We start from the raw sequence: 22,946 nt of genomic DNA, 5'->3' as shown, positions 1-22,946 counted from the left end.
GGTAACTATAAAGGGGGCCTTGTCTCCCACCATTCTCCCACCATTCGCCCACCATAAGTCTTCATCCAAAGCCACTACCACTCGTGCTCCCACATTATTAGGAACTGCCGCTCTCACCATCGTCAATATGCGTTACTCTGCTCCCCTCTCGATTCTTGTGGCTGTAGCCGCTGCAACGGCTCCCGCACCTAAACTGCAGGACATCGAGAGCCTTTCGCTCGAGTACTACAAAGCTGCGGAGGCTCAGGGGTGTAACTGGTGGGGTTAGTTGGCTACGAATTACGACAGCGTCGATATATTGAAACGTGGAACATGAACTGACAGCTGAGAAGCTTGTATTTCTTCCGGAGTGGGCCAATTCGCGGTCTGTGCCGCAGCAGCAGCGGAACTCTGTCTCAGTATGTGCATTTTGCCCGCCTGTTCTCGTTTTTTTTTTCATGTTACTAACGGAGTGTACCGAAGATATTCCCATGGATCTCGCTTGTCTTGCCGCCATTGGAAGTGCCACTGTAAGTAGAGCCCGCGTTTCATTGTTCGCCATTTTCTAACTAATGACATAGGGGTCTTGTTCTGGCTGCTCACTCTAAGCTCTCAACAACTGGTCTCGAGCTTCCTAGTATTTCACCGCGCGTCTCCGAGGCCCTGAGTGGGTTTGGGACGAAGCTCGGGGAGAATACAGGTATCGGGACGCAGACTGGAGGCGGGGGCCGCGGGGCTATCGTTTTGTCCGTTTGAAATTGGCCAATAGCGAGGCAACGCAGCCGCCGAAGCCGATACTGTCTGTCTTTCCGGCCCCCCCTCTATATATCGGTCAATTCGTTTCGGCTTTTTTCCATTCACTAGTGCTTGAGCTTTCCTCCCTGAAAATACAATTGGACGCGCCCACTCCTTGATTTCGTCCCCGAATTTGTGATGCCGAACCGCAGCCCATCCTCGTCAACGAGCCTCGCGGCTGGTGAACCACTTTATGTCGTCGAACCGCGAGAACCTCACAGCCATACATGTACTCTTATTCTCCTCCATGGACTAGGCTCCAATGGAAACAAGTTTGGCACAGAGCTGTTGGAGACCGGTGTAACATCATCTGGCCAAACGCTCACAGAACTACTTCCTGGCGCCCGCTTTGTTTTCCCTACTTCCAAACGCCGTCGCTCTACCGCATTTGGCCGATCGATGCTCACCCAGTGGTTCGACATTGTTCGGCTCGCAGATCCGTCTTACCTCAAAGAACGACAGCTGGACGGGCTAGCTGAATCCGCTCGAGAGATCAGGGAGATTATGGCGGCTGAGCTTAAGAGGGTGCAGCCTCAAAACCTCATCATCGGGGGGCTCAGCCAGGGCTGCGCCATGTCACTTGCAGTCCTACTGTCCTTGGAACACTCAATCGGCGGTTATATTGGTATGAGTGGCTACCTCACGTATCAAGAGGACCTCGAGAGCGTTATCGACGACGAGGTTGACAGTGACGATCCTTTCGCGCGTCCCAGCGGCTCGCAGGATACGGCTGTCGAATCCAACGCCGTCAAGGCTCAGGCATTGGAGAGAGATCTCTTGGATCTTGACCCCTTGGAATGCGCTTCGCTAGAGAAGACAGCGCATCAGACTCCTGTTTTGTTGGGCCATGGGAAGGCGGATGAGAAGGTACCATATGCGTTAGGAGAGGGTGCAGCACAAGTTCTGCAGAATGCAGGGTATCAAGTTGAGTGGAAATGCTATGATGACCAAGGCCACTGGTTCAAGATCCCCGATGAAATAGATGACATCTGCAATTTCATCGCTTCAAAGGTCGGCTGGGAAGTCGTCAAGCCCACCACATGAGTCTAGGAGATAATCTGAAACATACAAAGGATGTCTATCATATCAGTATAGGACGTCGTTTGAGGACCACATGACCGCGAGCTCCTTGTGGAATGGTTCCAGAATCTTGTCCACAGCCTTGCTACGGCTCCACGCACCCTCCCACTCCGGTCGTAACAAAGCCTTTCCGTATTCCCAGTAAGTGGGATAGTAGCCCGACATCTCCCAATCCAAGATTGACACGACCTTATCACCCTGAACAAGGATGTTGCGAGGGTCGAAGTCACCATGCGTCAGGACGATATCGTGGTCTTTCATGACGCTTAGCCAGACGCTGCATCTCCACTCGGTAAACCCGTTCTTGTTGTCCTTTCTCATCGCTTTCACAATGCCCTCGTTGAAGTCTTGCTCGGTTTTGTAGGGTCCATACCCTTCTGGATCCTCACAAAAGTACTGGTCATTGCATGCAGAACCGTCGATGCAGCCGATGAAGTCGCCCTTGAAGCGGCGGAGCTGAGCCATATAGCCGCGGAGCTGGGAGATGACCGATTCTCGTTCCGCCTCGGTATAGTCAGCCCACGCGCCTTTGAGAGTTCTGCCTTCCACAAAATCCATAACAATGACGACTTGGCCGGTTTCATCGTCGAGGTAAGCATTCTGAACTTCTGGGACAGGGATCGAGGTGTTGGCACGGATGAATCTCATGGTCTCGGCTTCTGCCATGCGAGTGCATGTCTTGACGACTGTCTTTGGATCAATCCTGTAGACTGGCGAGAATGCCAGCTTGTAACCATTTGAAAGCTGCTCGGCAGTGACTGTTCGCGCCATCGCTATGTGCGGGGCAGCAACTGCATGTGCATGTGGTGTTTGTGCGCATTTCAGGCGGAAGCTTTTATTTTGAATAGTGCTAAGGACACAACCATGTTTTACTACGTGCACAACCCTCCCCACAAAATCCGTGCGTGAAGCTGATTGCTTGTGGCATGGGTGCAGCCGGCGAAAGCTGATGACGCATCGGTTCGTAGTTGAGGATGGCGACAAGGCGTTCGAGACGGTGAAGAGGGGAGATGAGAAGACACTCAAGGTCATGATTGCGGGCGTTCAAGTGAGTCACGCGAGCCATGTCATGCTGGAGGGGCCAAGTCACAGATTGAGTATCATCTTTGGGGACTTGGTTGACGAACATGAACCGACAACGTCGGCTGGAGTTCAATTAGGTATGGGTACATGTGCTCGTAATGCAGCCCCACGGACAGAGTTAAATCTCCTTCTCCTGCACAGTATTGTGCAAGCTCGGCCTCCTCCTCGTCTGGTCGGCAAAGACCTTTTGGAACCGACCGCTGGCGAGGTTGGATACGTTCTCCTTGACGCCCGCCCAGTTCTCGCGCACAATGTCCATGGTGGGCCGCGAAAACACCTCGTCAATCTCCTCGAGCGTCTTGTCCTTGGTCTCGGGCATGAAGAAGATCTGGTAGACCTCACCGATGACGGCGATGCCGCCGTAGAAGCCCAGCGCCAGGCCCGTCTTGGTCATGGCGTCCTGCATGGCCGTGAAGTTGTAGGTGACGATGAAGGACGCGAGGAACAGCAGCGCGTCGGAGGTGGTCATGCCGTAGCTGCGAAGATATGTCGGGTACACTTCTGACGGAATGACTTTGGAGCTGTTAGACACGAATGTGATGGAAGAAAAAAAAGACATTGTCAGGATCACGTACCCCAGGTCAGACAGGCATAGGAGCCGAAGAAGCCCATGTAGATGACAAGGCCAGCAAGGTAGAGACCCTCCACGGCCATGGTGTGCGTTTCAAGGTCGATTTGGTAGCTGACGCCAATGAGCACCAAGCCGATGAAGAAGCCCGGCAACATCATGATGGCCCAGAAGCGGCGACCGCACGTCTCCATGAGGAAGATGGCCGGAATGGTGCCAATCAGGAGAGACCCGCCGCCAACAAGAGACATGTAGTTTGCCTTTTCCGCGTCGAAACCAATCTCGTGCATGAGCACCGACATGTAGTACATGATGGCGTTGACGCCCGTGAGCTGGCCGAGGAGGATCATGATGTTGGCGTAGACGAGAGCGCGGCGCGCGCGGGGAACACTGTTGTTGCGAACAGCCTTTCTGTCAGCAAAGCGAGGCCGGAACAAAAAACAACAACACCATGACCTGCGTCGCTGCCAGCCAAGCAGGTCCTGGTTCAAAAAAGACAACAGCAGCAAAACGTACGTGAAAAAGTCCATCCAGGGGTAGCGCTTGTTCTTGGCACCCTCGTGGACCTCGGTGTCTTCCTCGCGTACGGCGGCCGTCATGACGAAGAATTCCTCGCGCGACTCGGACGACTCGACGCCGCGGATCCGCTTCCACACCTTGAACGCGTCGAGCGTCTTTCCCTTGTGCATGAGGTAGCGGGGACTCTCGGGCAGGAAGAGCATGCTGATGATGATGGTCCCAGTTAGCGCTCACAAACAACATACATGGTAGAATGAGTTGCCGCATTTGTCGTCGGGCTCAAGTTGTGATATGTAGTCGGGGGATCAGAAAAACTCACCCCGCGAACATGATGGTGGAAAAGACAAGCGACGACCCGAGGATATATCGCCAGTTTCCGGGCACCTTGAGGAACACGGCCGCGACGGCGTACCCGAGGACTTCGCCGAGGGCAATGTTGAACTGGTACAGAGAGACGAGGTTGCCGCGGATGCGGCGCTCGACCGTCTCGGCGACGTAGACGGGGACAGTACCGCCCTCGAGACCAACGCCGAGGCCGAGGATGACGCGGGAGGCGACGATCATGCCTGTATTACCCCCCACAGAGTCAGCCAACCTGCATCATCATCATCGAATGCGGAGAGCCTAGCCATTGGCACAGGCTGAAACGAGTTACATGTAAGGTAAGGAGGCGGCAAGCCAGACGTACCAAAGTTGATGGAGCCCGCCTCGAGCGCCGCGCCCACCGTATACAGCATAATGGAAATCATAATGGCCCACTTCCTGCCAAAGTACTCGTTGGTCGGTGACAGCAGCAGCGCGCCGCCGACGGCGCCCAGCGGCATGCCGGCGTTGACGAGGCTGTTCTGGCGGTCGTCGAGCCCCAGGTCCTTGGGCAGGTAGAGGTTGGCGCCCGATATGAGGCTCTGGTCCAGGCCGGAGAGCAGGCCGCCCATGCTGGCAAAGGCGACGAGCAGCCACGTGAAGTGCCGCGGGTCGCGGAACTCGACGTTGAAGAAGCCGCGCTCGAGCCCGCCGCTCGCCTCGAGCTGCCGCTCCATGTCGTCGATGAGGGCATCCACCTCGTGCCCGCCGGCGCGGGCGACCTCGAGGGCCTCAAACTCGGTCTTGTCCACGCCACCACCCGTCATGATGTAGTATGGGGGCTTGGGCGTTTTTCTGTTCTTGCTTTTCTTTTCGCGGCGCGCGCGCGGAAGGCTTTTCTTTCTATGGATTTTCCTTTTTGGGTCCCCGCGTCGAGAGAGTCTGTCTGGCTAAAAAGAAGGGACCAGACCATACGCAAGGGGAGCACGGGCGGAAAGAAAATACACCAGGAGCGGTGGCCTTTAGTCCCAGACTTTTTTTTTTTTTTTTTGGCGAGATGAAGGGGTTTCGTAAGAGACGAGTAACGTGGTACAGTAGTCACTAGATTAGGGGAACCCGACTCACAGACCATGGCTAGTACACGGCGACGCTCGGATGGATGGTTGGACTGGGACTCACCTTTCTTATACGTGCTGTCTGTCGCACGACTAGCACGCGTCTGGGAGAACATTGAACACCACTACCCGATGCCGCACAACCCACACCAAAGTCCCCCCCCCCCCCCCCCCCCCCCCCCCCCCCCCCCCCCCCCCCCCCCCCCCCCCCCCCTTCCTCCGCCCACTTGGCGCTGGGGAATGCACCCGTATTCTGTTCATGCTGCGGCTTCGACGCGGAGATGCTTTGGGGCTCCAGCCGGGGACCCCAATGGAGGGGGGAGGGGGAGGGGGGGAAAGCTTGGGCTAATGTTACGTGCATGCATGATCCCACGGTATACCCATGGGACTACCATCGGTCCATCACTAGAACAGTAAACTACTAGTAGCAGCAGCAGGCCGCGGCGGCGACGTGAAGCGAGTGGCGATTGATTGAGCCGAGCGTCACGCCGGTAAAGTCCCCGCCGCCGGGGACGCTTGATTGCTTCGATTCGATGTCCGTGCCCTCCTTCACCACGGTCGAGGTAGCACCGGCAGCGGGGATCGACCACATGCATCCATCCATCCAGCCGTGTGGATTCGGGGAGGGGGGCATGGGTTGGCCATGGGGGGAAACCAGAGCCCGCAGAGCCCTTGTCGAACCCCGAGGAGTTTGTCAGTCGCACAACAACACCACCAACAACAAGGGACAATGAGTTGTTGTGGTACAATGCCTTGCAGAGCCGGGGCCCGGCAGTCCGTCACCAGCGGTGGAACAGCACAAGCTTCAGCTGCATGCATACGTGCTTGCTTTCTTGCTTGCTCACCGTCGTCGGGCGGCTTTTTGCTGGGCCTTGGGGCGTGTGACGACTTCAACAGCCGGCAGTTGGGCTGATGAGCCGCCGCCGTTGCTTCCAACCGGGCCGGCCGGCATGCGTCGCGCCAAAGATGGTGGTCTCGTTGTGGATCGTAGACTACCAGGGGTAGGGGGTCGGCCGCCAAAAAAAAAAAAAAAAGAGATCCAGTCTCTATCTAGACAGCACAGCGTGTCGGCGGCCCACACGATGCCCATTCTGGGAGCCCTGCGGCCGACACTCGACAGATGGATGAGGCATTTTCGCCAAGAGAAAACTGAGCGCCCATGGACCTCAGACTCCATGTCGTAGACTCCATGTCGTCTTACTTCTTCTTCCCCCCCTGGACAGGACTTGGTGTTTGTTGACGACTGGACGGAGGACTAGGACGTGTGTGTTATCGGTTGACGTCTACCACAAACCAACGTTAGTAGTACTAATACCACCCAAGTGCAGGTGCTTGGCGGGCGCGCCGCCCCCTGGACGGGAGGGCTTGTGGCTTGCTGATCTACCGATCCGAGGGCACCAAGGTCTGTCGGGCCAACAGAGACGGGCGGGCGGGCGGGCGGGCGACGCCCTGGCTTCCTTGTTTGGGGGGAGCGTCGGCGGCGCCGACTTGTTCCAAGTTGTTGTTGGTCGCAGGCTCGCAGCGCCCCAGATGAGGCCCCTGCTGCCCCCCTCTCTTTTCTTCTTCCCTTCTCTCGGCCCGTATTCCAGAAGCCTTCGATGGGGCTGGCTGGCTCATTCTCCTCGGAGCGTCGCCGAACGCGAGCCCCCATCGAGCGAGGCGCAAACCTGCGTGGCGCCATCGTCGGACCGACAAGCGAGCAATGGTAGCCCGTTTGGAAACCTTTTGAATTGATTGCTGTGCTGTGCTGCCTGGCCGGCGGCCCTCTCCACTCCGCCGCCACGCCGCTGCAGACACTTGACCAGTTCCTGTACCGGCATCAATAGTACGTAGTGGCTTGCAGGGGGGGGCAAGTTATTCGGTCCCCTTCCCTGTTCGACCCGGCCGGCGTAAGGACTTACCCGGTCACGCAACGAGTATATCTTGTAAGCCTCATCCTCCAAGACGCCACCGCGACTTTCTCTCCGACTGCGGACATCTCTCCTCCTGGTAAAAGCCATCCCCCTGCCGCGAGTCATCGTCTAAGAGGAGCAGACGCTGTGGCTTCTCAGCCCATTTATGCTTCTAGCCGGCAACGAAACGATGGGTGGTGCATGTCATGTGGCCCAACCCCCTGCTCTCCACTCTACACCACCATCATCGATACTCTCGTCGTTTGTTGTGCAATTTGGTCGACTTGAAAGTCATTGATATTACACACCCGCAGCTTGGGGCTTCTTAATTGTCATCTCGCAATCTAGACACCCGCCGACGCCGCAATGCACCTCCCTCCTTCCTATCCATTATTGCCGCTTCTCGCCGTCGACCGACTTCTCCGCGTCGTTGGTCACCTCAATGTGCGTCTGGTCCTCCTCCATCTTCTTCGTCGTCTCAATCATGTGCGCCTTGGCCGCGTCGCTTCCCTCGAACAGGTACGTGAGCTCCTCCAGCGTCGGGCCGGCCGTCTCCACAAAGAAGAAGTACACGACCAGGAAGACGATGGCGACCCAGACGCAGTAGTAAATGTAAAACTTCCACCCAATGTTGGCCAGCCCGACCGGGTTCACGTACCCTCCAAATATGGACGCCAATTGGATCGTGAGCAGCACAAACGCCCACGTCTTGGCCCGCATCTGGTACGTCACCACCTCGAGCGAGTACGTCACCACCAGGTTGGTCCACGCAAACGTGTAAAAGGCCTGGAAGATGAAGATGCACGCGAGCACCAGTCGGCCCGCCGCGAGCGACTCCTTCTCCAGGTACTGCTGCGCCGCGATGGTCCAGACGATAAACGTGACGAGCGTGCCGCCGGAGCCGACGCAGAAAAAGGTGCGTCGCTTGAACCTGTTGACGAGGGCCGTCACCGCCAGCGCGACAATGTATTGCCAAAGCGTCACCATGCCGTTGACGAGCGTGATGTCCTTGTCGTCCTTGACGCCTGTGTCCTTGAGGATCTGTGTCAGGTAGTTGGACACGAGCAGGTTGCCCGAGCTCTGGCTGAAGAGCGCTGTGCAGAAGCAGAGACCGATCCTCTTCAGGTTCGGCACCGAGGAGAAAAAGGCCACCCAGGTCATGTTCTGCTCCTTTTCGCTCTCGAGCACCTGCTGGATCTCGGCACACTCGAACGCGACGAGCTCCGAGTTGGGGTCGCACTCGCCGTGGTACTTGATGAGGATCTCGCGCGCCTTGTCCACCTTGCCCTTGGCGATGAGCCAGCGCGGCGACTCGGGGCAGAAAAAGATGAGGATGAGCTGGTACGCCGACGGGACGATCTGGATGAGCGTCGGGAGCCGCCACGACCACTGGCTGGGGATCTGGAAGCAGCCGTACGTGGCCCATGCACCGATCACGTAGCCAAGCACAATGGACGTGTTGTAAAAGGTGGTGACCTGCACGCGCTCCTTGGGGTGGCTCAGCTCCGTGACGAGCACGGGGGCGCCCATCTGGATGAGCGACGAGCCGATGCCCAGGACGAGCTTGCCGCCAATGTACATGTTGAGCGACGTGGCGAAGAACTCGACGATGACGCCCGTGATGATGACGATGGAGCCCAGCGCCGTCGGAACTCGGCGACCAAAGGCATCGCCTATCCAGCCCAGGAAGAGGAAGGGGATGACGCCGCCAATGGCATTCGAGGCGCCGAAGAAGCCCAGCGTGGATCCCGTAGGGTGGCCGAAACGGTCCTGCCAGGTGGGAAGCACCTGCATGCCGTTGGTCATGGACTAGTTATTTGTTTCGTTGCACGTCAGCCCGCTGATGCACGTGTATACTCATTCTCTTGTTGTCTGGATCTATCTCACCCCATCGATGCCCAGCGCCGCACTGGCCAGCAGGGACGACGTCAGGAGAAAGTAAAGCAGTATGCCATTCTTCCGTCGCCAGAAGGGGGGAATAGACTCGAGGTCAATCGGCGTCAAGATGCCATCGGTGGTATGGGCTGCAGCGGGAGCCATGACGAAGTAGTTTGTGAGCGGCGGCGGCTCGTGGCAGCGCACGCAGACACAGAAATCTCAGAGAGACAGTCTCACAGAGCGAGCTCGCGCGAGGGTCTGTCTGCTGGTTAGGAGGTCGTGGGCGAGCCGAAAGTCCAAGGCCGCAAGGTCCAAGGCGGCCATCGTCGTCGGCTATATAGGTTCCGCGCAACTCGGCCGGTAGAGAGTTTCGAGGGAAGAGGATGCTTTGACAGCGGCTGCGAGAGAGAACCTTTCCCCGTGGGGATCATCTTACCACACCCAGTGCTGGGCCACGTGTGGGCTGCCACCAGGCACAAGACAGGCGGAGAAATGGGGCCACGGGGAAACTTTCCAGAGTCGAGGCCTGGCCGTTGGAATGTCAGGGTCTTGTTGCAACGGTCAAGTCGACGACGAGCCAAGGTTTCCCCCCAAACTCTCTGCCTTTCTTAGCGAACGGGACTGTGTTGTGGGTCGTCGGTCCCGGCGAAACGGGTTTTTACGGACGGCGAATTAGCGGGATAATATGGCCATTGAACTTGCTCCCCGAGACCGCTGAGCTCATGGATCGACATGACGCTCAATTCCCCGCGCCTGTCGACTCGTGATCATTCATTCGTAATCACCATCTCCATCTCGAAAAGCCCTTTGCCGTATAACAATGGAATCCTCTTGTTGCAGCAGCTCCGTCACGGCAGGTTGAGCACCGTATTCGTCTCCTATACTCACTCTCCTTCGGTCGCGAGTCTGGCAAACTCCCTCGCGCCTGCTTCCCCCGTTATACTTCTTTGCCGTTACTCACAAACCTCCGCACAACCAATCCATCACCCGTCCAACACCACGCGAGAAAAATGGCCGCGAAAGCAGGGCTCCCCGCCGACTTCGAATGGGGGTTCGCGACGGCTGCCTACCAGATCGAAGGCGCCGTCGCAGAAGACGGCCGCGGCAAGTCCATCTGGGACACCTTCTGCCACCTCGAGCCCACGCGCACAAAGGGCGCCGACGGCGACGTCGCCTGCAACCACTACCACCGCTTCGAGGAGGACTTTGACCTCCTCACGAGGTACGGCGCCAAAGCGTACCGCTTCTCCATATCGTGGTCGCGCCTCATCCCCCTCGGCGGGCGGGACGACCCCGTCAACGAAGCGGGCATCGCCTTCTACAACCGCCTCATCGACGCGCTCCTCAAGAGGGGCATCACGCCGTGGGTGACGCTGTACCACTGGGACCTGCCGCAGGGGCTCCACGATCGGTACGGCGGGTGGCTCGACGTCGAGGAGTCGCAGAAAGACTTTGAGCGCTACGCGCGCCTCTGCTACGAGAGATTCGGCGACAGGGTGAAGAACTGGATCACGCTCAACGAGCCTTGGATCCAGTCCATCTTTGTGAGTTCCCAGCACTCACGGGTGCTTTATTTATTTATTAGTTTATATATTTATTTTGGCACGCTGGTGACTGACTGACTGACTGTCGCAGGGCTACTCTACCGGCGGCAATGCTCCCGGACGGAGCAGCACAAACGAGCAGAGCGCCGAGGGCGACAGCACCACGGAGCCCTGGATCGTCGGCAAGGCCCTCATCATGAGCCACGCGCGTGCCGTGGCGGCGTACAACCAGGACTTCAGAGACACGCAGCAGGGCCAGATTGGCATCTCTCTCAACGGCGACTTCTACGAGCCATGGGACCCCGAGGACGAGCGCGACCACGCCGCCGCGGAGCGACGGATGCAGTTTCACATTGGCTGGTTCGCCAACCCCATTTTGTGAGTTGCCCTCCTCGTGTCATGAACTCAACCCGCGCAAATCAGCACAGTTGTTGCGTGGGCTAGCTGGCTAACCTTCGCTGGTTGGGGTGTTGCGCACAGCCTCAAGGAAGACTATCCCGCGTGTATGCGCGAACAGCTCGGCGCCCGACTACCCGCCTTCACGGCCGACGACTTCACCGTGCTGCGCGCCGCGGAGACCGACTTCTACGGCATGAACTACTACACGTCGCAGTTTGCGCGACACCGTGACGGGCCGCCCTCGCCGACCGACTACGTGGGCCACGTGGACGAGCTGCAGCAGGACAAGGCCGGCACGCCCGTCGGCGAGGAGAGCGGCCTGCACTGGCTGCGCTCGTGCCCGGGCATGTTCCGCAAGCACCTCACGCGCGTGCACGCCCTGTACGGCAAGCCCGTCTACGTGACGGAGAACGGGTGCCCGTGCCCCGGCGAGGACGAGATGACGCGCGACGAGGCCGTCGACGACCCCTTCCGGATCCGCTACTTTGACACGCACCTCGACGCCGTCTGCAAGTCCGTCAAGGAGGACGGCGCCGATATCAAGGGATACTTTGCGTGGTCCCTGTTGGACAACTTGGGTAAGAAAAAAGATTGCTCCCACCAATTCCTCCAAGTATATACGAGCCACGTTCTAGCCGCCGGGATGCTGACAACCATGTCTTTGCTGTGCTGCAGAATGGTCAGACGGCTACGGGCCTCGCTTCGGCGTCACCTTCACCGACTACGACACTTTGGAGCGGACGCCCAAGAAGTCTGCGCTACTGCTGAAGAGCATGTTTGCCCAACGGCAGGGCATCGAGGTAGTTGGGTGAGATTTGATGATGATCAGAGCATCAGATGGGTATTGGTAAACGAAGAGAACATTATAGACATTGTTTGCTCACGTAACACGCATGTAAAATACACACAAAAATTCCCATCGCTACATGCTCCGCTATGCTCCGCTATCTCGTACAAATTTCCTTCTGAAACCATTCGCTCATAGAAAAGAAGAGATGACGCCGAAAGACAGAGCTCAGATACTTGACGCTTGATGAGACCTTGGAGACACAGCATCGCGCCACTTGAGAACCCATCAGAGGGCAAAGGTGGAATCACTCCGCAGCGCATCCGACGCCTTGGAGTCCAGCCGCGTGAGGATATCCAGAAGCACGGAGAAGTCGCTCCGCGCCCTCGCCCCCAGCGGCGAGGTCTGGTTGCGGTGAATGATGGCCAGCAGGCTCGCTCCAATGAGCCTAATCTTTTCCACCTTTGCGCGGGAGGGTCGGTCAGCTCTCCTGTCACTCTCTCTACACGCACACACAGACCTCACGACGCGGACAAGAATAACTCACATAAGGCTCGCCGTTGACTTGGAGCGACCAAAACGGCGCCTCGTGCATCACGCGCAGCATGTCCCGCACAATCTCCGTCTTGCGCAAATCCGCCTGCTCCGCCCCGGGCGGAAAGTACGAAATGTCCTCAAACTTTTGCGTAATGACCATCCGCAGGCAATGGAACGAGACTTGCAGGTTTGCGCACTGGATGACGAACTGGCTCGCGTGCGCCGACTGCGCTCCGCCCCTGCTGCCGCCGCCGCCGCCGCCCGCGATGGACGCAAACGTGTACGACTGCAGATACGGCGGGAGGTCGTCTAGGCATGTGATGAAGCCCACGTAGAGCCTGTCTAGGCGCTGCCTCTCGTCCTCTGTGAGAATAGACTCCGGCATGCCGGTAGTCGAGGCAGTGTCGGAGACAGCATGACGTGCCGAGCGCTGGTCTTGCAGCAAGCGCACCTCCAGGAGTAAGTCCGAAGCCGCTTGCCAGAGGCGCAGGTTCGCATTAAAGCCATGGATCAGGCTCTGCCGCGCCGTATCCTGCGAGCCGGAGGAAACGTTAGCGGGCCCCCTCGACGCCCGGCTTTCGAGACCCGTGGGATATCTCGCCGTAATGCCCGACTCGAACGAGTACTTGTGAATGGTAATGGGCCGGTTGTTCAGAATGGCAGCTGACTTGTCGCCCATGTAGACGATCCAGAACGCCCGGCGGCGAAGCTCCGCCTCAATTGGATACAGGCCTTCGAAGGACGACTCATCATGTAATCGCATCACCTGAGCCAGCCTCGTCGCCTCGCCAAAGATGTGCCACGAGTACTTGGGTTTCCCCGCAGCATGGATGCAGTTGGAGTGGAAGTAGCGAATCGTGATGGAGTTGGCGCTGGGGCTCTCGAGGTCCGCCTCAAGGTAGTGGTTGAGGCAATCGCGCGAGGCTTGGAGGAAGAGGTCGGCGACACTCTCGCCTTCGGGGAAAAGCTCTTTCGGCAAGAGAAATGCCGCCTCGGCGCAAACTGCCGTAATGAAGGTAAAGGTGGCGTCTGGCCATGTCTTGAGATGCTCCCCCGTCAAGCTGGCACGCGCGTCACGGGGAAATGCCGACCATGATTCCCCGACGTTGGTGATATTTGGTGGGGCAGCGTCGAGATCCGACGACTGCGACTGGGCAGCTCCAGGTGCCGCCGCAGTCTGGTTGAGGAAGAATGACAGGCCATCCCGGAGGCTAGGCTCGTCGACAAGAGGTGTTAGTGGGTAGAGGTATTTGAAGAAGAGATCCAGACACCGGTTGACGGTCCGCTCAACGGTCGTGTTCCTAAGTGCCAACGCCCGGGACAGGCTATGCCACCGACTCAACGCCCCAACCGCGTGCGTCCCAGCAGGGGTCCGGGGTGGATAGTCGCGGACTGCCGACGGAGAGAGCACATGGTTGCGCGTCCCGAGGGTCCCAACGGGCTCCCAGGGTCCAGTAGACGAGCTGGACGGGCTGCCAAATGCCGGACCAGCCACGGCAGCCGCGTGAGTCGGGTCGCTAGCAGCAACACGAAGTGAGACGGGCGGGGGCGGCGCGGGGTGAGGAGGCGACAGAAATGTTGCGATGCCGCCTATGGCCGGGGTCGACGACGACTCGGGCCTCTTCTTGGACTTGGGACCGCGGCGGGCGAGGGGCAGGTCGAAGGTGCAGCGGACCTCGTTGTCGCGGCAGTGTGTGCAGCTGCCGGCCGACATGATGAAGTCGCACTGCGCGTGTCAGTCCCATCTCGAACGTGGTGATGCTCTTATCCATTGTCAAAGCATCAATCCGGCTCAATGGCTCAGCCGGCTCTTGCCGCCGACCAGATGAACCATGTCTCGACAGAGGAGGCACACTACACCGGTGATGACGGCCCCCATGCTCCTGCCTTCCGACGGAGAAACTTACCTTTGCTTTTCTGCGACGGCACCGATCGCAGGCCCTGCTCACCGGCCGGCGCCGAGGGCGGTCCGCGACTGGAGACGGTGGGCGAGGAAGAGACGCGGGCATGCTGCTGCTGCTGCTGCTGCTGCTGCTGCTCGCGCGCATGAGGGGGAATGGGGCGGCGGCCGGGAGGGACAGGCCTCCGAGCGGGAGGAGTTGCTGCTTCCGCCTTTCTGCACCACGAGGTTCAGTGTATCGGAGAAAATGGGTAGGAGTGCAGCCGAGAGTGCGGCATGTCGGCGAATTTTAACAAGGACGGGATTCCAGGGTAGGCGGCCCCACGGGGAGCCGAAGCCGGGACTCCACACTTTTATTGGCAAATTTCTCCGCATCGTTGAAGAAAAAATATCTGCTGGTCCGGGCTGAGCTTATTTATTATTTCTGCCCTTGACCAGGCTGCTCCATTATGTGGCTCGCCGCTCGCTTCGTGACTCGTGAGAGAGAGCGGGGCCGACGCCACGGGGCGACTTGCAGGAATCTGGGGAAGAGACGATGCTGATCACCATCCCCATGGGCAGCATTTGCCCGGGGCCCGCGAACTTGATTTCTTGGCCGTCGGACGGCGGCGGCGATGCGCGGGGAAGGTAGCATTGCCTCGTTCCTTTGCGCAGGAACTTGCCCGTCCCTGTATTGCTCTGGTGGTTGAGGCTCCAAGTACGTATAAAGGCGGGAGCAGGCGCCATCTGCGTCTAAGTTCCCCCCCTGGCTGGCCAAACTGCAACCCGTCTGTCGGTAGCAGCCCTGTGCTGAAAAAAGAAAGTCGGCCTCGCCCGTTGCGGCTTCTTCTCCGTCCCGTCCCGTCCCGTCCCGTCAGCTCCTACGCCACTGTGCAAGCAATGAGGCCCTTTTCGCTCCTGGCCAGCCTCTCGGGGCTCGCCCTTGCGGTGGCAGCAGCTGCCACGCCGCAGAGCCTGAAACCGAGGGAGCAGCAGGCGAAGGCCCGTCCGCCAAAGTGCCGCTTCGCACTGGACTGGACGCAGAATCAGGTTCTCGCCAACCCCGAGGGCTTCGCCTGGGACCTCCTCTACTGGGAGGGCAAGTTCCACCAGGATGACGTCGCTTACAACACGGCCAACGGCATGAGCTACGATGGGACGCAGCTCAACTGGACGACGGGCGAGCGAACGCTCAAGCACCCGTTCAGCGCTGCGAGCAAGGAAGTACGTACATACAGTATGATAGGGCTGGCTCCTGGTGCAAGTGACGATGCAATCACCCATTTATGCTTACACGGCTCGTGCGCACAGGCTCTGCAGATCATGCTCTATGCCCGCGCCATTGCAGGCTCCAAGGAGGCCGCTAGGTTCCTCGTCCCGGACCGCCCGTCGACGGCCTCCAGCGTGGCTGCGTCCATCATGCAGACGAAACTGGAAACATACCTCCGGTTCAATGAGACGTACCCTGGCTTCGGCGGCTTCCTACCGTGGATGACGACCAGCAACAAGGATGTGCAGCCGACCAGTGACTGGGTGAATCGTGTGCCTGCTCTGGACAATGGGTGCGTATGAGCGTCCTCCTGTTTTCTCTGGGGGGAGACGAAGACGGGAGAGTGTTGACAAGTGTTTTGCTTGCCTAGTGAGCTTCTGTGGGCCGTGTACGCCTGCATCCAGGCCCTCGAGAGCAGCGACAACCCGTCGTTTGGCAAGCTGGCCAAGGGGTGGCAGACGTGGTTCGACTACGTCAAGACTACTGCCGTGCCCGTCTTCTACCGCGGCCAGGGCCTCGTCTGCGCCGTGACCAAGATCAAGGACCAGGGCCTACCAGTGTCGGACGCCGGGCAGCACTACGAGTGCGAGACGCCCAACTACCTCGACGACCCCTACGAGGGCGAGCTGTTCACGCACTTTGTCAATCTCTTCAGCAAGTTGCCCAAGAAGGAAAAGGATCAGCTTTGGACGGTGAAGCGCAAGAAGCTCGTGAGCGTCGAGTATAACATGGGATGCGTGGGTCCGATCACGGTCGAGCAAGGTGCGCTGAGCGTTTCTGATATTAATTGTCTTTGAATGCTGACGACGCAGGCTTCTGGTTCTCGAGCCATGAGCCTTGGAAGGTCTTGGAGCTGCCTTACTACGACGTAGACATTGTTCGGTAGGTGGCCAGGCTTGACCTGCCTTTGACGGCGCGTCGATGGCCTCCAAGGCACTGCATTGTACTGATTTATTCTATGTTAGCCGGCTGTATCACAACGCCGAGCGAGCCAGGACGTGCAACTCGGCCGTCACCAAGGTGCCCGGTCTCTTCGCCTCGGTCAATAACTCGACGGACCCCGAGACCGACACCATCATCGGGTACATTTCGCCCGCCGGCATTCCGTCCATTGCGAGCCAAAAGGAGCAGGAGCACGATGTGATCACGCCCTATGGCGCATGGCCCACGATGATGTTTGACAAGGCCGTGGGGCTGGCTTGGTGGCACAACATGGTGACGGCCAAGAAGATGCAGAGTCAGTGCCTGCCCCCCTGCGGTGGCAATGGCAGGCGATGAGCTTTCACGGCGCAACGGTGCACTTGGCTAACAACTCGCTTTGCTCAGATCCATATGGAAGCACCGAGTCGACGAGAGTTGACGGCAAATTGGTCTCTGCACTTGTGACTTGGGACAGCAAAGTCACGACGGTTGTGTCGCTGCTTGGCGGGGTGGGGGACCTCGTCCGGGACAAGCTCAAGAAGGACCGCAAGTACGATGAATTCGTGTCAGTGACAAACGTGAGTGATGCCGCGTGTCTGCACTTCCCTCTGCCAAGCGCTAACATGACTGCGAAACAGAGAGAGTATTCAAGGGTGTTTAAAAAGTTAAAGGGAGAGAAAATCCAACTGTGTCTGCCTAGAGCCAGGGTGCCAGAGGCTGGGCTGGAGGATTTCTCGTCATGCAAATAATTCATATAGACTCTGGCCGCCGCTGAAGGAGAGTGCCGAGCTTAAGATGTTGTGTGACTGATTGTCACTTCGTAAACATTATAGCGCCTTGTGTGCTGTAAGTTGGGGTGAGTGTGCATGTGGGGGAGGCTTGGTGGCTCGGCTATTTGGCGGACAGCGAGAGGACCCACCAAGTTCCAAGTCGGCTATATGCATTGACCACAGACACAAGGCATCAGCGATACTGTGATAGGATGGCAGTGTATAAGTTGGATATGCTGTTCGTGTTTTCGACGACGACGACGAAACTCACCGTGTCCATTGCGCCTCACCAGCCATGTCTCGCCTCGTCCTACGCCGCGTGCGGCAAGCCGGCCGGCCGGTGGTGATGTCCCAGTTTTCATCATCGCCGTCATCATCATCATTATTATTATTGCCCTCAGCTTCACACAGCCATGGTTCATTGCGAGACGGTGGCCACCGCCATCAACAACGCGGTTTTTCCGCCTCGTCGTCGCGACGGATCATGGAAACGACGGGCTTCACGGAGAACCAGCTCATGGTGCGCGAGGCAGTCGGCCAGATCTGCGCCCAGTTCCCCAACACGTACTGGCAGGAGCACGACCAGAAGGAGCAAGACCCGAGCGACTTCCACGCGGCCATGGCCAAGGCCGGGTGGCTGGGCATCGCGCTGCCCGAGTCGCTGGGCGGCAGCGGGCTGGGCATCTCCGAGGCGACCATGATGATGCAGACCATCACCGAGTCGGGCGCGGGCATGGCGGGCGCGCAGGCCATCCACGCCAACGTGTACGCGACGCAGCCGCTCGCCAGGTTTGGCACGCGCGAGCAGCTCGAGCACACCATCCCCAACATCATCTCGGGCAAGTGGCGCGCCTGCTTTGGCGTCACGGAGCCCAACGCGGGGCTCAACACGCTGGGGCTCGCGACCGCCGCGCACCGCCTCCCGGACGGCAGCGGCTACCGCGTCTCGGGGCAGAAGATCTGGATTACGTGCGCGCAGGTGGCGTCCAAGATGATCCTGCTGGCGCGCACGACGCCGCTGGAGCAGGTGCGCCGGCCCAGCGAGGGGCTCTCGCTGTTCTGCATCGACCTGGACAGGAGCCAGCCCGGGCTGGAGATGCGCAAGATCAAGAAGATGGGCGGCCGCGCCGTCGACGCCAACGAGGTCTTCTTCGACGGGTATAGCATACCGTCCAGCGCGCTCATCGGCGAGGAGGGCAAGGGCTTCAAGCTCATCCTCCACGGCATGAACGCCGAGCGCTGCCTGCTGGCGGGCGAGGCCCTGGGACTGGGCTACGCGGCGCTCGAGCGCGCCGCCAGCTACGCCCGCGAGCGCGTCGTCTTCGGGCGGCCCATCGGGCAGAACCAGGGCGTGGCGCACCCGCTGGCCGACGCGTACATGCGGCTCGAGGCGGCGAAGCTGGCCACGTACCACGCGGCGCGGCTGTACGACGCCGCGGCCACGGGCACCGACGAGAGCATCAAGCAGGACGCCGTCGGGGTGGCGGCCAACAGCGCAAAGTACGTGGCGGCCGAGGCGGCGTTTGCGGCGTGTGAGCGCGCGGTGATGGCGCACGGCGGCATGGGCTACGCGGCCGAGTACGACGTCGAGCGGTGGCTGCGGGAGTGCCTGGTGCCGCGGATCGCGCCGGTGAGCAGGGAGATGATTCTCAACTACATTGGCGAGAAGGTGCTGCGGCTGCCGAGGAGCTACTGAGGGTCTTGGAGCGTGGCAGGGTCATTCATCTTATGAGTCTTCATCTTATGAGTATTAGTATTATCGGATCGTGATACATATAGAGCAAGGTGGAATAAAGTGTGATTAGAGATGGATGGGTGTGCACCCCAAGGTCGCACCGTTGGTGTAAGTCGCGTGTGAGGCAGGTGGGGATATTTGCATTCGCCCCATGGAAGTGGTTGTATAGGGTTGATCGTACTGCACGTATAACATCGCGACAGTCAGACCTAGACACAGGCGTAAGCTCCATTCATCGAAAGCCTCCCTCATTCTGCAATGTTTGCATCAGGTGACCTTGCAAAACGCGACGGCGCCCAGGCCCGAATCTGGCTCGTGCCATCGTCTTCAGCACGAGAACTCTCTAGGGTAGTCCAGCCAATGCCCGTGCAAGTTGGCAGTTGATCAACGATCACAAAATGCTGTTGGTTGCGAGCTGAGCGACTTCCACACTCAAACCCCACACCCAACCGGGCGCCCCGCTGAACAAATTCTCGGCTTCTTCCCCGGACCCCATCTCCAACGCTGGACTTATAGGTTGCAGGTTGCAACGCACCGTCATTGATTTGTTGTTGTTGCTCACTCACTCACACCGGCCGGCCGGCGTTGCTCCGTACGGACCTGTCTCATGGCGTCAACCAACACGCGCCCGATTCTCATGAGTCCGCCGCACTGAATCGCGATCCTCCACCCCCCTCCCCCCCTCTTCCTTCCCTCCGCTCCGGACTGGAGTCCGAGCCCGCCCGCGTCTTCTTGCGCCGCCCGCAAAAGCCATGGCCTCCGGATCCGCGTCGGCGGGCGCGGCGAAGCCCAAGAAGACGCGCGCAAAGCACGCCTGCCGCGAGTGCAACTCCCGGCGGGTGAAATGCAACGTCACGGAGAGGCAGCCGTGCGCCAATTGCGCCGCATCGGGCGCGACGTGTGAGGTGCTGCCCTCCCGGCGAGGCAGGTGAGTCTCGACCTCTCTCGCTCTCTCGCTTCTCAACTGGGACGCATGAATGGATCTGGCCTCGAGCTGTTCCTTCGTGCCTGCGTGAGTGAGTGAGTGAGTGAGCGAGCGAGCGACTGAATGAGTGAGTCGAAGAAGAGTCTGACTGAGAGGCGTCGTCGTCGTCGTCACCGCGCACAGGTATCCTCGCCGCTCACGCCGGCTTCAACCGCTCGCCGCCAGCGAGATGAGCCCCAGTCACGGGGGAGACTCGACGCAGCCTCCTTCATCCTCCCACGTCGTCGAACCCACCATCTCGCTGGGCTCGGAGCACGATCCCAGCGCATCGAGTCCCCTCCGCGGCTATCACGCCTCGCCGCCACAGCCGCACATCGTCGCCGCCTCGGAGCACGTCGCGCCCCCCACCGAGGCGACCATCGAGACGCCCTCGTCGACCTCGGCGGCGGGGACGCTCTTCTTCGGCGAGTCCAACTTCCTGACGCTCGTGCCGGGCGATGAGGCCGCGACCGCGGGCGGCGGCGGCGGCGGCGGCGGCATCGGGGGCGGCAGCACGGCCGGGGGCCAGAAGCCGCGCCTCACCTTCCCCATCCCCGGCAGCCCGGGCTCGCAGTCGCAGGCCGAGGGCGCGGGCACCAGCGCGGGCACGATGCGCTACCTGCGCGACGAGGGCGCGCTGACGCTGCCCGACCTGCAGACGTGCCTCCCCGCGCTGCAGGCTTACTTCACCTGGTTCCACCCGTCCTTCCCGATCCTCGACCGCGCCGAGATCACGCGCCGCCTCGCCGCCATGGACATCTCGCGCTTCCTGCTGCAGTGCATGCTCTTCATCGGCGCCACGTACTGCGACGACGACACTATCCTGGCCATGGGCTTCGGCGACCGCAGCGAGGCCAAGCGGCTGCTCTACCAGCGCGCCCGGCTGCTGTTCCACGCCGACTGGGAAAAGGACGAGCTCATCCTCATCCAGTCCATCTTCCTCATGAGCTTCTGGCGCGGAGGGCCCGCCGACGTGAGGGACGTGCGCTACTGGCTCGGCGTCGTGATAACGCTGTCCGAGTCCCACGGCCTGCACAGATCGTATGCGTCCTCCCTTTTCCCCGCTTCCCAGAACACAACGGAATGGGGATGTTGATGGGACACAACAAGGGTGTGTGCTGACTGCCCACTTAGGCCGCGATCACAAGTCTCCAAGAGCATACAGGTAGCGCGGATGCGCAGGAGGATATGGTGGTGCATATACGTACGGACGCGGCTCACAAACTCTGAATCTCGTCGCGAATAGCGAGAGCTGACTGTAGGACAGGTGCGGGAGCGGCAAGTAGCTGTGGCATTGGGCCTTCCGAGCCGCATCAGGGACGAAGACTGCGATGTCGAGCCGCTGACGACCAGCGACCTCGAGTCAGAAATCTGCTGCTCCAGCAACTCTCTCTTCGGGTCCTGTAAGCCCGAGCACATTACCTACGCTCTCAAGATGGTTGATCTTGCCAAATTACGTACGTCGCCGCTCGACGCTCCTCCTTCTCGCGCCGCCGTACTGACAACTAGCAGTGGGCCGAATCATCGACCTCCAGTTCTCACCCGGGCAGCCGACGTCGTCGGCGGCGACGGACGTGGAGGGCCTAGACCGGGCGCTCGAGGCGTGGCGCAACAGCCTCCCCGAGAGCATGAAGTGCGCGACCGACGAGGGCAGCGAGTCGGTGTGGACGTGTCTCTTGCATCTCGCGTACAAGTGCGTTTGCTCTCCCAAGCGTGTCTCGCCGCTGGATTTGGTCTCGTCTCGATGCTGACACGCAGACCGCAGCCACCTGCGCATCCTAATACACAGAAACAGCTTCCTCAAGTTCGACGAGGGCAACAAGTGGAATCAGGTCGTGACGAGCGCGGCGTGCCGCATCAGCCGCATCGCCGAGGACATGTCTACGCACGGGACGCTGCGCTACGGACAGATGCACCTGTGAGTGGTTTTCCTCCGCATGGATCCAAAAAAAAAAACAAAAAAAAAAGCTACAGCCGTCGAGGAGGCACAGAGAGAGAGAGTGAGAGAGAGACAATGGGCTGACGCAGACACACATACGCAGCATAACCAGCCTCTTTGCGGCGCTGTGCATCCACGCCATCAGCATCCGGCGCGGCATGGGCGTCTCGCGGCGCATCGCCGAGCACCGCGCGCAGATGTGCCTGCTCTGCCTGAAGGAGATCCAAAAGTACTGGCGCATCAACAACAACGTGCTGGACCTGTTCCTGCGGTACCTGGACCGCTCCATCGCAGACCGGCTCCACGCCGCGCAGACGGACAGCGCGGGCGGCGTGCCCGGCTCGCCCCTCGGCGACGGCGGCGGCGGCGGCAACGGCAGTGGCATGGTGACGGAGCGGTTCGGGTCGTCGGTTGCGGCGGCAGGCTTGTCGCCGGCGTCGATGCCGCCGCCGACGGGGGGTCCACGCGGTGACGCCTTTTCACCCGGGACGGCCGAGCAGCAGCACCAGGGACGCGCGCCGCCCGACAATCTGATGCTGCTGGAGGACCAATACTTCAACCTGGTGCACGGGCACTGGGAGGGCGACGACGCGCTGGGCGACCTGGGGCTGTTCCTGCAGGCCGACGACTTTGCGCCGCTCAAGGGGCTCAACGTGCTGGGACGGTCGTTGTAGCTAGCGGGCCGTGGCGCGAACGGGATGGGATGTACTGATGGACTGAGACGTTTGATACCTGTTAGTTGGTAGAGAAGAAGACGGAGGAAAGGAACGGAACGCAGAGAAGGGAGCGCGAGCTTCAAGTACTGACTTACATGTATGTATGTACATCGTATGTACAATCTACGTATGCATATCTCGGTCTGTAAAGCTTTTCTAAAAACAAGCTGTTATAAAACCAAGCTGCTATAGTGATAAAAGGCCGCCGTCGTCTTTTGCTCCCATCCATCACATCACATCACATCTTGCTCCATGAGCCCGAGTCCCTGATGA

General features: G+C 59.6%; 9 protein-coding genes across 12 annotated transcripts; 5 read left to right on the top strand and 4 right to left on the bottom strand.

Moving 5' to 3' along the window:
• Positions 1–861: 861 nt before the first annotated feature.
• On the top strand, positions 862–1,848 carry JDV02_008710 (uncharacterized protein). The gene has a single exon (XM_047990337.1). It carries the CDS (start codon positions 913–915, stop codon positions 1,816–1,818), a length of 906 nt encoding a protein of 301 aa, XP_047846344.1. The 5' UTR covers positions 862–912; the 3' UTR covers positions 1,819–1,848.
• Positions 1,676–2,739, bottom strand: JDV02_008709 (uncharacterized protein). The gene has a single exon (XM_047990336.1). The coding sequence runs from the start codon at positions 2,623–2,625 to the stop codon at positions 1,861–1,863; it is 765 nt and encodes a 254-aa protein (XP_047846343.1). The 5' UTR covers positions 2,626–2,739; the 3' UTR covers positions 1,676–1,860.
• A 208-nt stretch (positions 2,740–2,947) lies between these two features.
• Positions 2,948–5,574, bottom strand: HXT4 (fructose symporter). The gene is made up of 4 exons (XM_047990335.1): positions 4,713–5,574; positions 4,344–4,590; positions 3,513–4,228; positions 2,948–3,450 (listed from the first exon to the last, which is right to left on the bottom strand). The coding sequence occupies exons 1-4, from the start codon at positions 5,152–5,154 to the stop codon at positions 3,056–3,058; spliced, it is 1,800 nt and encodes a 599-aa protein (XP_047846342.1). The 5' UTR covers positions 5,155–5,574; the 3' UTR covers positions 2,948–3,055.
• A 2,135-nt stretch (positions 5,575–7,709) lies between these two features.
• Positions 7,710–9,752, bottom strand: JDV02_008707 (uncharacterized protein). Of its 2 annotated transcripts, XM_047990334.1 has the most exons (2): positions 9,222–9,752; positions 7,710–9,143 (listed from the first exon to the last, which is right to left on the bottom strand). In XM_047990334.1, the coding sequence occupies exons 1-2, from the start codon at positions 9,372–9,374 to the stop codon at positions 7,725–7,727; spliced, it is 1,572 nt and encodes a 523-aa protein (XP_047846341.1). In that variant the 5' UTR covers positions 9,375–9,752; the 3' UTR covers positions 7,710–7,724. The 2 variants fall into 2 exon arrangements, with proteins under 2 accessions (XP_047846341.1, XP_047846340.1); XM_047990333.1 differs by having other exon boundaries at positions 7,710–9,752.
• Positions 9,753–9,951: 199 nt separating this feature from the next.
• On the top strand, positions 9,952–12,135 carry JDV02_008706 (Beta-glucosidase). The gene is made up of 4 exons (XM_047990332.1): positions 9,952–10,756; positions 10,848–11,134; positions 11,237–11,733; positions 11,831–12,135. Exons 1-4 carry the CDS (start codon positions 10,223–10,225, stop codon positions 11,965–11,967), a joined length of 1,455 nt encoding a protein of 484 aa, XP_047846339.1. The 5' UTR covers positions 9,952–10,222; the 3' UTR covers positions 11,968–12,135.
• On the bottom strand, positions 12,034–14,730 carry JDV02_008705 (uncharacterized protein). 2 transcript variants are annotated; one of them, XM_047990331.1, is made up of 3 exons: positions 14,387–14,730; positions 12,490–14,205; positions 12,034–12,404 (listed from the first exon to the last, which is right to left on the bottom strand). In XM_047990331.1, the coding sequence occupies exons 1-3, from the start codon at positions 14,525–14,527 to the stop codon at positions 12,231–12,233; spliced, it is 2,031 nt and encodes a 676-aa protein (XP_047846338.1). In that variant the 5' UTR covers positions 14,528–14,730; the 3' UTR covers positions 12,034–12,230. The 2 variants fall into 2 exon arrangements, with proteins under 2 accessions (XP_047846338.1, XP_047846337.1); XM_047990330.1 differs by having other exon boundaries at positions 12,490–14,730.
• Positions 14,731–15,258: 528 nt separating this feature from the next.
• On the top strand, positions 15,259–17,406 carry JDV02_008704 (uncharacterized protein; the record flags this gene model as incomplete). Its single annotated transcript, XM_047990329.1, has 7 exons — positions 15,259–15,582; positions 15,670–15,920; positions 15,999–16,390; positions 16,441–16,510; positions 16,594–16,865; positions 16,955–17,127; positions 17,188–17,406. 7 exons carry the CDS (start codon positions 15,259–15,261, stop codon positions 17,296–17,298), a joined length of 1,593 nt encoding a protein of 530 aa, XP_047846336.1. The 3' UTR covers positions 17,299–17,406.
• A 157-nt stretch (positions 17,407–17,563) lies between these two features.
• Positions 17,564–19,255, top strand: JDV02_008703 (Medium-chain acyl-CoA dehydrogenase). Its single transcript, XM_047990328.1, has one exon. It carries the CDS (start codon positions 17,615–17,617, stop codon positions 19,013–19,015), a length of 1,401 nt encoding a protein of 466 aa, XP_047846335.1. The 5' UTR covers positions 17,564–17,614; the 3' UTR covers positions 19,016–19,255.
• Positions 19,256–19,477: 222 nt separating this feature from the next.
• JDV02_008702 (uncharacterized protein) lies at positions 19,478–22,841 on the top strand. 2 transcript variants are annotated; one of them, XM_047990326.1, is made up of 7 exons: positions 19,478–19,982; positions 20,163–21,059; positions 21,153–21,222; positions 21,286–21,475; positions 21,531–21,711; positions 21,784–21,936; positions 22,061–22,841. In XM_047990326.1, exons 1-7 carry the CDS (start codon positions 19,807–19,809, stop codon positions 22,629–22,631), a joined length of 2,238 nt encoding a protein of 745 aa, XP_047846333.1. In that variant the 5' UTR covers positions 19,478–19,806; the 3' UTR covers positions 22,632–22,841. The 2 variants fall into 2 exon arrangements, with proteins under 2 accessions (XP_047846333.1, XP_047846334.1); XM_047990327.1 differs by having other exon boundaries at positions 19,628–21,059; positions 21,784–22,841.
• The last annotated feature ends 105 nt before the right edge of the window (positions 22,842–22,946 follow it).

Source organism: Purpureocillium takamizusanense, chromosome 8, assembly GCF_022605165.1.
Source record: "Purpureocillium takamizusanense chromosome 8, complete sequence".
NCBI lineage: Eukaryota > Fungi > Ascomycota > Sordariomycetes > Hypocreales > Ophiocordycipitaceae > Purpureocillium > Purpureocillium takamizusanense.
Note: the sequence above shows the minus strand (reverse complement) of the source record. Positions and strands in the feature narration are given on the sequence as shown.

Bases quoted from the DNA above. Each gene is read 5' to 3' on its own strand.
- JDV02_008707 (XM_047990334.1), bottom strand. From the start codon at position 9,374: ATGGCTCCCGCTGCAGCCCATACCACCGATGGCATCTTGACGCCGATT. The intron at 9,144-9,221 runs GTGAGATAGATC...ACAAATAACTAG, and splicing joins CGGCGCTGGGCATCGATGGG to TCCATGACCAACGGCATGCA.
- JDV02_008703 (XM_047990328.1), top strand. From the start codon at position 17,615: ATGTCTCGCCTCGTCCTACGCCGCGTGCGGCAAGCCGGCCGGCCGGTG.
- JDV02_008705 (XM_047990331.1), bottom strand. From the start codon at position 14,527: ATGCGCGCGAGCAGCAGCAGCAGCAGCAGCAGCAGCAGCATGCCCGCG. The intron at 14,206-14,386 runs GTAAGTTTCTCC...TGACACGCGCAG, and splicing joins GCCGTCGCAGAAAAGCAAAG to TGCGACTTCATCATGTCGGC. The intron at 12,405-12,489 runs GTGAGTTATTCT...TCCCGCGCAAAG, and splicing joins AAGTCAACGGCGAGCCTTAT to GTGGAAAAGATTAGGCTCAT.
- JDV02_008706 (XM_047990332.1), top strand. From the start codon at position 10,223: ATGGCCGCGAAAGCAGGGCTCCCCGCCGACTTCGAATGGGGGTTCGCG. The intron at 10,757-10,847 runs GTGAGTTCCCAG...TGACTGTCGCAG, and splicing joins CTTGGATCCAGTCCATCTTT to GGCTACTCTACCGGCGGCAA. The intron at 11,135-11,236 runs GTGAGTTGCCCT...TGTTGCGCACAG, and splicing joins TGGTTCGCCAACCCCATTTT to CCTCAAGGAAGACTATCCCG.
- JDV02_008709 (XM_047990336.1), bottom strand. From the start codon at position 2,625: ATGGCGCGAACAGTCACTGCCGAGCAGCTTTCAAATGGTTACAAGCTG.
- HXT4 (XM_047990335.1), bottom strand. From the start codon at position 5,154: ATGACGGGTGGTGGCGTGGACAAGACCGAGTTTGAGGCCCTCGAGGTC. The intron at 4,591-4,712 runs GTACGTCTGGCT...GGGGTAATACAG, and splicing joins GGCGGGCTCCATCAACTTTG to GCATGATCGTCGCCTCCCGC. The intron at 3,451-3,512 runs GTACGTGATCCT...ACAGCTCCAAAG, and splicing joins CTATGCCTGTCTGACCTGGG to TCATTCCGTCAGAAGTGTAC.
- JDV02_008710 (XM_047990337.1), top strand. From the start codon at position 913: ATGCCGAACCGCAGCCCATCCTCGTCAACGAGCCTCGCGGCTGGTGAA.
- JDV02_008702 (XM_047990326.1), top strand. From the start codon at position 19,807: ATGGCCTCCGGATCCGCGTCGGCGGGCGCGGCGAAGCCCAAGAAGACG. The intron at 21,060-21,152 runs GTATGCGTCCTC...CTGCCCACTTAG, and splicing joins TCCCACGGCCTGCACAGATC to GCCGCGATCACAAGTCTCCA. The intron at 21,712-21,783 runs GTGCGTTTGCTC...CGCAGACCGCAG, and splicing joins CTCTTGCATCTCGCGTACAA to CCACCTGCGCATCCTAATAC.